At 40.3% G+C, this 11,413-nt stretch overlaps 1 protein-coding gene across 1 annotated transcript in view; it reads left to right on the top strand.

Moving 5' to 3' along the window:
* dkk3b (dickkopf WNT signaling pathway inhibitor 3b) overlaps positions 1 to 3,832 on the top strand; it is an 18,360-nt gene extending 14,528 nt beyond the window's left edge. Inside the window, exons 6-7 of the mRNA XM_050072293.1 lie at positions 1,451 to 1,601; positions 1,822 to 3,832. Of these exons, the coding sequence (XP_049928250.1) occupies positions 1,451 to 1,601; positions 1,822 to 1,846 (176 nt within the window). The 3' untranslated portion in view covers positions 1,847 to 3,832. The remainder of the gene's footprint in view (positions 1 to 1,450; positions 1,602 to 1,821) is intronic.
* Positions 3,833 to 11,413: the final 7,581 nt, after the last annotated feature.

Raw genomic sequence — 11,413 nt, 5'->3', positions numbered from 1 at the left:
TGTAAATGTGTAAAAGGTGACATTAAAAAAATTCACAACACTTTTTTAAACATTGTTTGAAGCTAAATGTGGCAAAATGTTGATGTTATTTTCAGCGTGAGCCACTTTACAAACGGCACCCCATATCTATCTGCCATTTTTGTCAAAATTAAGTTATTCATATATTCTTCTCTAGTGTGAAATTTTGTTTTAAGTTAAATGCATTTTGGGACTTTCATTGTAGGGAACAAAAAGGTTCATATCATATCTGCTATTTGGAATGCAAAACTTTGAAGCTGAATATATCAAAACCGCTCAGAACACAGATAGAACCTCCTAATTCTAAGGTGGCAATTTGGCACAAACGTCCACTTGGACTCAAGAATGAATTGATTAGATTTTGGTGGTGAAGGCTCAAGGTTACTGTGGCCTTGTGTCCGTCTCATTCTTGTGAATACAATTTCTCAAGAACACCTTTAAGGAATTTCTTCAAATTTGGCACAAACGTCCACTTGAACTTAATGATGAAGTGAGTTTAACTTGTTGGTCAAAGGTCAAGGTCACTGTAAAATTATGTCTGTCTCATTTTTGTCAACGTGAAATCTCGAGAGGGCCTTAAGGGAATCTCTGTAAATTTGGCACAAACATCCACTTGGACTCAAGTATAAACTGATCAGGATTTGGTGGTCAAAGGTCAAGAACACTGTGACTCCACACAACATGTTTTGGCCATAACTTAGGAGTTTTTTTTGTAATTATGTCAAATTTCACACAAATGTCTGAAAGGATAAAATGATGAAGTGATGACATTTTATATTCAACAGGTCAAAGGTCATCTTTACTGTGACATCATAATATTCTGCATAATATTTTGTCCATTACTCAGCATCATATCTCAGGAATAGAACGGGGGGGGGGGGTTTGGTCAGATACTGAATTGGTGACACTAATCTTGGGTGTCCACCTTGAAACTGTGCTGATGGTATAGATCTTCTGTGCTGTCAGGGGGAAGATATGTATGAAGCATCCATGTTTTCACAGACATGGATGTTAACTGTAAGTGCAACTTGACTGGTTCGTGGAGGTATACAACTGTGTGGTCGTAATTCTAGTTTCTATTAATCACACTCAGACCAAACAGCATACATACATACAGAACTTGTCTAATTTTTGATTAAAGTAATTATCTGTGGTGTTTCTTATAAATAAATTCCTCACTTGCTGCTTTCTCGCTGATTTATGGAATCTGTCCAAATTCTACAAACATGAAACATGTTCAAGCAGACATCCATGGAAAAATACTCTTGTCTGAGACTAGTCTGTGACATTGGGCCTGAGAATCTGATACAGGCTTTATGTTTTTGGTTTGTGTGTAACAGAAAATAACATTAGCAGTGATAAAATGGCCACTGTGGCTGAACAGACCAAGTAAAGACAGTTTATTATTTTTTCCCTAATGTGCTTCCTCCAGAGCTGTTGTTTCCAGTGTGTAATCCCAGACCAGAGAAGGGGGAGTCCTGTCTGAGCCACCCAAACCTGCTGATGGACATGCTGGCCTGGGACCAAGAGGGACCTCGCGACCACTGCCCCTGTGCTGACGGCCTCCAGTGCAACCCTCATGGGTGAGTGACAACATACATACAGTTACTCTTAAAATCCCCACTGTGTGATAGTTAAAGTTTGTTAGATTTAAGTCAAATATAATTTTTGCAAATTTGTACCATACATCACACAACTTGGGATAACACCAGATCTACATTGGGGGGGGGATAGAGAAGAAGTAAGCAAATGCATGACTGCAAATGTTTTGTTTTTCTTAATTCCTTTTTTTTCCTCACACAGGCGTGGATCTGTTTGTGGAGAATAGTACTGGAGATGGTGAGATCATGAGGACGTTATACATAATGCTGTCTGGGAGCTATACTAACATCCTCACTGAGCAGTCATCAAAGAGCAGCCCACCTGCTGATCAACACTTTATAAAAGAATAGGATGTTGCTTCAGGACAGGACTTGCACTGTATTATTTATGCTTTACTGCCAATGTGTATTATAAGGAGCAAATAAAAGACTTGTTTTTAGTTTTTACTGAGAACCAAGAAAAAAGATGTTGTGGTATCCACTGATTCAATATGGATACAACAATTTTTTTGGTGGACCGCAGCAAAGTGGGGCCTGCCCTATAAACTCTAAAGTCTGTCTCTGACTGAGTGAGTGATGATGTTTTCTTATTGGCTGGTTGAGTGTTGGAGTTTCCCCATTGGTCGTGCTCTTTCAAAATCAATAGGCATAAAAGTGTTTGACCTCAGCTGCCGAAGGTACCAGGCCTTTATTTGAAGCAGACCTCTATTCTTAAATCCCTCTGATTTTAAGATCCAGTGTGTAGGATTTAGGGGGATATATTAGCAGAAATTGAATATAGTATAATAAATGTGTTTTCTTTAGTGTATAATCACCTGAAAATAAGAATTGTTGTGTTTTTGTTACCTTAGAATGAGCCTTTTATATGTACATATGGAGCGGGTCCTCACCCTCAGTCGCCATGTTGCACCGCCATGTTTCTACAGTAGGCCAGATCGGACAAACCAAACACTGGCTTTAGATAGGGCCATTTGCGTTTTCTCGTCAGCCACCATAGTTAGCAGCCCCTCCACGAGAGAATCAGAAAAAACACTGATTTTTAATGTCAAACTGCTTTAATCAGTGTTTTTACTGTTTTAAAACACCTATTTTTTTTGTTTTGAAGAGGAAGAGTCCTTTGTGGATAATTCGGCTTACAGTAAAGACCTCCTGGACTTCTGGATCTTACGTTACCGCAGAAAAAAGGTGGGCACACATCAGCAGGTGCTGGGCTAGCGACCTGTCTGCATCGTGCCAAACAGCATAGAAGAAACACAGATTTGTAACGTTACACTATATTCAGTGTTTTTACAAATTTAAATGTTTGTTTTGGAGAGGAAGAGACCTCTGTAAATAATTCGGCTCCTGGTAAAAACCTCCTGAATGATGAACGTTTAAGGAATTCTAACTGGAAGAAGTTTCAGCCTATGGCAATTTGCAAGCCTCACCACTAGGTGCCACTAAATCCCCCAAAGTCTTACACATTGCTCCTTTAAAAAGTATATTTGGGGATATTTTAGTAGGATTTTGCAGTTTGCCCCTGGAAAAATTTTGTTACATTATACTGTTAATACAAACGCAATACTGCCCTGTATCAGTTTAAGATTTAAAGCCCTGTAGCATTTCAGTGGACAGACCTTTTTCATTACCTGAATGTGCTTTTACATTTGAAAATTCCTGTCTATAAAAAGCTTGAACTGTGCCCTCATCGCAGACTTGTCTCCAGAGTTACTGTCTTATCCTGAAGCCTGAATCTTATCCTTTTCATTGGGTGGAGGGAACTTCTTGCAATTGCATGCCTTTGTTGACATCGACCCCAGCAGGATTTGAACCCTAGGCCTTCTGCATGGAGGACGAGTGCTCTTACCACTACACTAGGGAGGCCCCTTCATCACCAAACAAAGCATTTTCTGTGAAAAATTTGCAGGAGCGTTTGAAAAATCCAGTGACTTCACAGTTCCTATACAGTTCATCAAATGTAGCTATTGCCATCTTGTGGCACTCGTATGTTAACACAAAATGCCATGTGACCAGGACATTATAACATTACCACACATACACTCAATGACTGTGATGGGACAATAACACTTCAGATGAGGAATCCAGAGAAACAAAGTGTTGAAAATGACATGATAATATTGTTGTATGCATTCAATCAAACTGATAGAAATCCACATTATGCTTAGTCGGCAGGCATATTATATTACCCACCCATCTCCTACAAAGAGACTATGGATGTTTCTCAAAGTCAAGGAAGGATCCTCAAACGGCCGAATTTCAAGGATGCTGCCGAAGGTCTGTTGCAATGTCAAGGATCCTTACGAATTTCGCCGAGGACTGAGTCCTTCTTTCAGAGAAATTCCAAGGATGCATGTGTGTATCCTCAGCTAGTATAAAGGTGAAGACAGGGCCTTGTCAATGAAACTTGTGCCAGCGGAGCTCGGCAGGATTTAGATAAATATGTCATTTATTTGGACTAATGTCTCCAGGAGTTTTTAATCATACCAGTGTGAAAATAAATATTGACATAAATCTCGTAACTTACACTTTCCAATGTGTCCACTGCTGAATAATGAGATTTTTAAAATACCGTGATTTAGATAAAATATAAAAGTTTCCTAAATGAATCAATTACAGCAGAGATGGAGTGCTAAGTGTCCACCTGCCCTCCTCCCCCACTATCCACATGATAACGACATGATAATTTCTGTCATTCTTTTGCTTTCAATTGGTGTATGTCTCAGGGGAATTGCTGTGAGAACTGCCACAGTAAAGACATTGGGATATCCTGCAGGTCAAAGCATCACTCATTTGTTTTGAGGTGAACATATTTCAAGAGATTACACAACAGTATCATGCACAGGCAGCAGGTCAGCTGTTTCAGAGCAGCGTGTCTCATCAGATCAGATCCACTTTTTTTTTTATTGTAGCGGGGTGTGTGGTGACACACTCGGTTACAATAAAAAAACACTTCAGAATCACAGAGTGATTCTGTGTGAGAGTCTGTGTTCATACTGTAAATGATCATTTAGAACTTTTTTCAGCTGTTGTCTTTACTTCATTACTCCCCTTAGTCTTAAGTTTGATCCAGAAAGTCTGCTTTTATTTTATTTTTTAAATTTTCCACCTAATTCTTTTTTTTTTTTTTATGTTTTAGTTTCCTATTAATCTCTTCAGAAACATGTAGCCCATACTTTGAAAAGATAGGTCTCTATTTGCATTTGAAACCCTTTGCTTATGCAAATATCTTAAACAGAATTTCTAGTAAGAAAACCAAATATCCTGCATATATGTTGAGACTGCACGCACCCTCCTCGAGCATAGACACCTGTGGAATGAAGTGGGAGAAGCAGTTGATTTTATATTTCCTGCTGCAAACAGTGTTAAATCTGTTTAGCCTTTGTTGCTAGCATATGCCTTTTCTGTTAGTTTAGGCAATGCTATAGTACCCATGAGCCTCACCCAACTTTTCAGTGGTGAAGATGCCAGCCAGAGCTTTAAAATTGGAGTTCTTGTTGGGTTTTCATTGCAATCAAGAGCGGAATTTTCAGGACTCATCCAAAATCCAAATTGAACTTATACAATTTATCCAACAAGTTACACAGAGCACATGCTTTAGCTTTTGGTGACTCAGCTGTTAAAAGATTCTGATTAAAAGTGTGGAAACCCATTGTTTTTATGTTGGTTTCTCCTGCATGAAAACACACACTGTATTGTAGATATACAAATGCCCTTTCCATTATGCCTGGATTACCAACCGTTTATAGCAGGTAAGTGCACTGCAGCCTGAGGGGCATCAAATGCCCTGCATTCAGTGCATGTCAGTTGGTTTTGTTCATTTGACTGCAAATTTGTAAGGGAATTTGCACCTACCAGCTAAGGTGGGTCTGGCGTTATTAGCAGGTTTTGTCTTTTAGAGAGCTTCTTTGTCAAAATATAGTTTTAAGACAATAGGTTAAGCAGGTACCAGTTTGTGTTATTTCAGCATAGTGTGCTGGTTTTGTTTCTGGGTCTCTGTATATACATTTCACAGAAAGATGAGGAGGTCACTGTGGGCTTCTGTTCAAATTTTTTACCCTGGGAGCCCCTGACAGATTGATCTGGATATGATTGCCCATGATAAAGAAACTGATACCTCAAATGAGGTGGAGATGACCGTCCTTTGATGAATAGTTAGGATGGAGCTCAGTGGGCTGAACACAATGCTGAAACATAGGCTAGTTTAACTGTAGCACAAGTAGAGATTAGATTCAGAAAGTCAGCAAACTGGCTGAATAATGCCAGTCAGCAGTATCCATCTTACTTTTTTTTATATACTTTATTAATCCCCCTGAGGGGAAATTCAATTTTTTCACTCTTTTTGTCATTAACACACAGGTCCGAAAGACACACACATGCACAAACAGGACCTATACATGCACAAAATGAAGAGATATCAGAGTGAGGGGGCTGCCTTGGTCAGACGCCCCGAGCGGTTGGGGGGTTCGATGCCTTGCTCAAGGGCACCCCGGCAGTGCCCAGGAGGTGAACTGGCACCTCTCCAGCCACCAGCCCACGCTCCATATTTGGTGCGAACGGGGACTCGAAACAGGCGACCCTCCGGTTCCCAACCCAAGTCCCTATGGACTGAGCTACTGCCGCCGTCCAGTGTGTAGAATTTAGGGGGATACATTGACAGAAATGGAATATGAAATTCAGAACTTTTGGCAAAAAATTTTTAATATTGTTCAATCACTCAAAACTTGCATTAGAATTAACTGTGTATATCTACATATGGAGTTGGTCTTCTTCATGGATGGGTTAAGAGAACTGGATACAGTGGTGGTGTTGGTGTTGTTCATTCCCATGAAAGTTGATCAGTGGTGCGCGAAGCCAATTTAGTTCAACCTCCAGAAAGTAAAATTACCTGAATCTTCCACATCATTGGGCCCATGAAGCATGGACAATAGAGACTTTTCTGACCAAATGGCTAACTTCTGCTGGCCAGCTACTTCCAGTTTCACCATCTGCTAACTTGAATGGGGATGAAATTGTTTAGGTTAATTGTGCAGGTCTTCTAGACCTTTAAAATGTTATCAAACCAAATAGATCAACTCCCGATAATGAAACAAATCTTTTTGCAGGGTTTGTGACACTCAGAAAAAGGTATCGGTTTACAGATGACTCTTTCGTCATGTATTTCTATGAGAAAAGGTCTTTTTGGAAATTGTAGTTACACAATTTGACCACTTGGCTTCAGAGTCCGGCACACTTCCTGGGTGCCTGGTCCTCTCCCAAAGAGTCTCCATGTTGCTTATACAGTAGCCCAGAGCGGACAAACCAAATGATGATCAACAACGCAAAAGCGTGACCAGCTAAGTTATCGCAGAGTCACTCCTGAAATGTTGTTTAAGCGCTTATGAAAGTGTATGCTACAAAGCACTTCAACTAAACATTAGCTACAGTTTATATTCGGTCAAAAAATATCTCTGCTTTTTATCAATGTCTGAGCCCATTTTTAACTTCACATTTTGCTGCCCCATTGCATCCCTGTGTGCACCAATATACACAGAAAGCTAGCGTGACTTCAACTAACTAAACTAGATTAAAGGGAAATGTGAGGGCGGTGCACAGAGAGGCAGTTAGAGCTGCAGGCTACAATGAGGCTACAAACAGAGTTCAAATGACGTTTTTCCAAATAACTTTTTATGTCGGGGCTTCAGGACACCTGGATTACTACAGACGAGCAGTATGGAGATATTCTGTGGTTTCAGTTATGTGTTTTTGGACGTTTGAATCTGGGGTGCCGTAAGCCTCCATTAGGTGGAGTTTTGTTGCTATCTCCGGAAGTGTTGTGAGGACTCTAAAACTTCACCTGATCCTCCATCAGCATATGGGTTAGTAGATAATGGCTGAATTTTCATTTTTGGGTGCACTATCCCTTTAAGCCCAGTTCCCACTGTACAAAAAAAACCCCACTAACTCTCGCTAACATCTAGCTTTGGTATGTAATGGGAAAAGATAGTATGGGAATTTACACTTTGTTCAAATGACTCAACAGTAATTTCGATCAGTAGTGATGGAAATACAATGCGCTAATTTTAGCACCTTTTAGAGGCGAGATGCAATGACGCACCACCACAAATTACTGTCTGTGTCCACCCAAGCAGTGCTCAAACATTGTTCCAAATAAGTCAACACCGGTTTGAAATAGATAAATATATATATATATATATATATATATATATAGACTAAATAAGTAATGACCGTAACATTTTCACAGGCCTCCATGCGGCTTTCTACTGTTTAATAACCTGTTTTCCAGCCTGCCCATGATGTTGAACGTGACACACCAGTAAAAAAACAGAAACGCATGCTCATCTGCTGCAAAGCCATGTAAACGGCTCTTGTCTATTGGCAATGGGAAAGGAGTCTAGTAGCTTTAGTGGGTTTCCCATGTTTAATAGAACCCATATAGTACACTCGCTAGTTTTGGTAGAAAATAGTACAACTCAGTAACATTAGCTAGAAACACAAAACATATAAGACATTTCACCGCGTCATTTGAGTGCTAAAGTTGAGGTCAGCTCATCTTTGATTTGTAGCGCACCTCGCCTGTCTGCAACAAAAAGTGCTGGGCATCAGTTGTGGCTTCATGTCACCAGCTTCCATTGAAGCTGGTGACATACTTGAACTACTTGTAGCCTGTTGCTGCATTGCTGCTAGTGTAAACGCAGCAAAACACTGGCTCTAAGTAGGGCCATTTGTGTTTTCAAGTTTTTGCGTCAGCCACCATTGTTTCCCTAAATGCCTGGTATATGGGGGAAGTCTCAGTTGGTTGCAATCAACAAACTTGCTGCTAGACGCCACTAAATTCTACACCAGTTATTGTCAACTGGTGACCTGTGGGCCACATCTTGCCTGCCAAAGCTTTCCATCTTAAAGAATATTAATTAATTCAGAAAGTGTGAGGATGGCAAAAAAAAAACATTACAGAATTTAGGATATCTAGTATTTTTCTTATCAACTATCTTCCAATTTTAAATCAACCCCCAAAATAAATGAGATGGAAATAATTTGATCAGGAATGATTTACCATGTTTAAATGTGCCTTTGACCTCAGGGTAATTAAGACATAATAATCCATCTATCAGCTTATTTTAGCACTAATAATGTGCTGGGCTCGGTTAGGCTTAAGCTTAGGCTACTACAAAAAATAACAAAATATCAACTGTCAAAAAATGACAAAGCAGGGTCCTGAGTAAGTAAACACTGTGCATTAATTCACGTTCCACCTTCTTCCCCTCTCTGTCTTACTCTTTCTCTCTCACACACACATGCGCACACACACACATAGCTTACACACCGCAGTGTGTCCTTAACTCTCACAATTGTGCTACAGATATGCATAAAGTTTGTGGTCTGCAGGTTGGGTCACACCTGGGTCAGGTTTGGGTGGTTGATCAACCCATATTTGGTTAGGCGGTGTGGCTTAGATAAGTGAAGCTGAAAACAAGTAGGCCAAATTAAACACACACACACACATTTTTGGACCACCCAGATTGCTGATCACAGAGCTGATCAATCAATCAGAAAGACTAACAGCCCAGTGAGAGAATCAGAAAAACAGAGCAGAGTTTCTCCTTACACAGCACCAAAGTGTCTTCATTTACAAAAGGTCAAATGTTCAGTGGTGACTTATTTAGACTCCTACAGACCACTGTGTTTTACTTTCAGTTTTAGTAAAGTTTTAGTTAGTTTAGTTAGAGTTTTAGAGCTATTATTAGTACAATGTTCTTAAATGTACTTAAAGTCTGTTTAAAGTGGAGCTTTTAAATCTTATATAATGCTGGGGAGTTTAATAAATAAAGCTAAATACAATGTTTTTCTCTGAAGTAGAAGTATACAGTTGCTTTTTTAAAGAAGTGCTTTGGGGGACTTTTGCAAGATATCCTGGGGTACAATGAATTAGAATAGTAACATTATTAAGTATTTTTCATATCTGAACATCATAATAATAATGATTGGGAATGAATGACTCCAGACTGGTGGCTCTAACATTATATATTATGAAGACATTGGAGTGGCTGCTTCTCTGTCATCTGAGGCCACAGGCTGAACATGCTGGAGACCCCCTACAGTTTGCTCACTAGGAACATATTGGAGTGGATGACGCAGTACTTTACATGCTCCACTGGGCTTACTCTCACCTGCATGAGTCAGGTGGTTATGTGAGGATCATGTTGTTCAATTTTTCAAGCACATTCAACACCATCCGACCCCACACACTCAGAGACAAACTTGAGGAGATTGGGGTAGATCCCTTCCTTACTGCCTGGATCTCAGACTAACTGACATGACTACCACAGTTCATCAGGCTGGATAAATGTGTCTCTGGGACAATTGTAAGCAGCACTAAGGCTCCACAGGTGACTTTTCTGTCTCCATTCCTGTTTACACTGTACACAACAGACTTTAAATACCGGTCTGAGTCCTGCTCTGGAGTACAGGGAGCTAGAGAGAGCCTTTACTAACTGGAGTGAGAAGAACCCCCCTTCAGCACCCCCCCAGACCCACACCAATCATGTATCCTTCCAAGTTCGCTCCCCCGTTTTAAAGCATAATCAGGCACCCATGTAAATATATCATTTGAAAGTCCAGCCCTTACAGTGTCTTCTTGGAAGAATTCTGGCCCTTGAACAACTCTAATTGATGACCACAGTCCTACACACTAGACCAGGGATACTCAACCTGTTTTGCCTGGGGACCACTTTTGCAAAATGATAAGGCCCCATTAATAGACAAACTATACATTTTTTATCAGTGTATATAATAATGAATTGTCTGTTTTCAACATTTTAACATTTGCTGTCCTCACTTATCTTTGCCAAAAGGTAGTTCCAGTCGCAGCAGCCTCACACAGGTCAGGTGTGTGCAGGGGCGTTTCAAGGCTTTGACGCTGGGGGCTTAGCCTGGACCTCTGTTAGGGGCTCTGGGGATCCTCCCCTGGCACTTTTTTAAATTTTAAATGGACCCTTTTTGAGCCGATGTCACAATGACGTAATTTTATTAGCTGGAGGCACAACACGATTCGCCACCACAGGGCTGTAGGCTACGACGGAGTCTTAAAATGTCATTTTGTTGTGTAATTGGGAGCCAGGATAGAAGGAGTCATGGCTGAAAACTTACATTTTATTGCATACCAGCCATCAGTGCCTGTCAACAAAAACGACAGCAACAATAGTTAAATGTGATGAGACGAAAGGACTGGACGGAGGTGATCATCAAAAATGCTCAATGCTGGCAAACCACACGGCACATTCAAACAGCACTGAATTTATGAACGGTCCAGTTTGTGCCAGAGTGTGCTCCAGCACTCAGAATGAGCATTTCTGAATGCACCACTCGTATCATCTTCCTCCATTGTCTAAAACAAACCGACAGAACTCACTAGTTAGTGCTAGCTAATGCCTGTGGAGAATTGTTTTGCCTGCAGCGAAGCCCTGCCCACCAAAAAATGTCATACTATTTATTAACAGTAAAAGGGTCTGTAAACAAGCAATATTTTGATGCTTTATAATGCACTCTGGCATCATATTACATTCAGAGTAGGAAAAAATCCTTGTGCCTTTTTACCATCTTTACCAAGAGTGTCTCTGCGTTAGTTTGGTGCTACAGTATTTACATTGAATCATTCAGCATAACGTTTGCCAACCTTTGTTATCTCTGCGATTACAGATAAATTAATGAAGCTAAGCTCCAGAAGTTAACGTTAGCTTAACTAGAGCCCTCTGGACAACAGCTAACAATGATGTACGATCACCAAAGTACAAAAC

Source organism: Epinephelus moara, chromosome 20 (assembly GCF_006386435.1).
Source record: "Epinephelus moara isolate mb chromosome 20, YSFRI_EMoa_1.0, whole genome shotgun sequence".
Taxonomy (NCBI): Eukaryota; Metazoa; Chordata; class Actinopteri; order Perciformes; family Serranidae; genus Epinephelus; species Epinephelus moara.
Note: the sequence above shows the minus strand (reverse complement) of the source record. Positions and strands in the feature narration are given on the sequence as shown.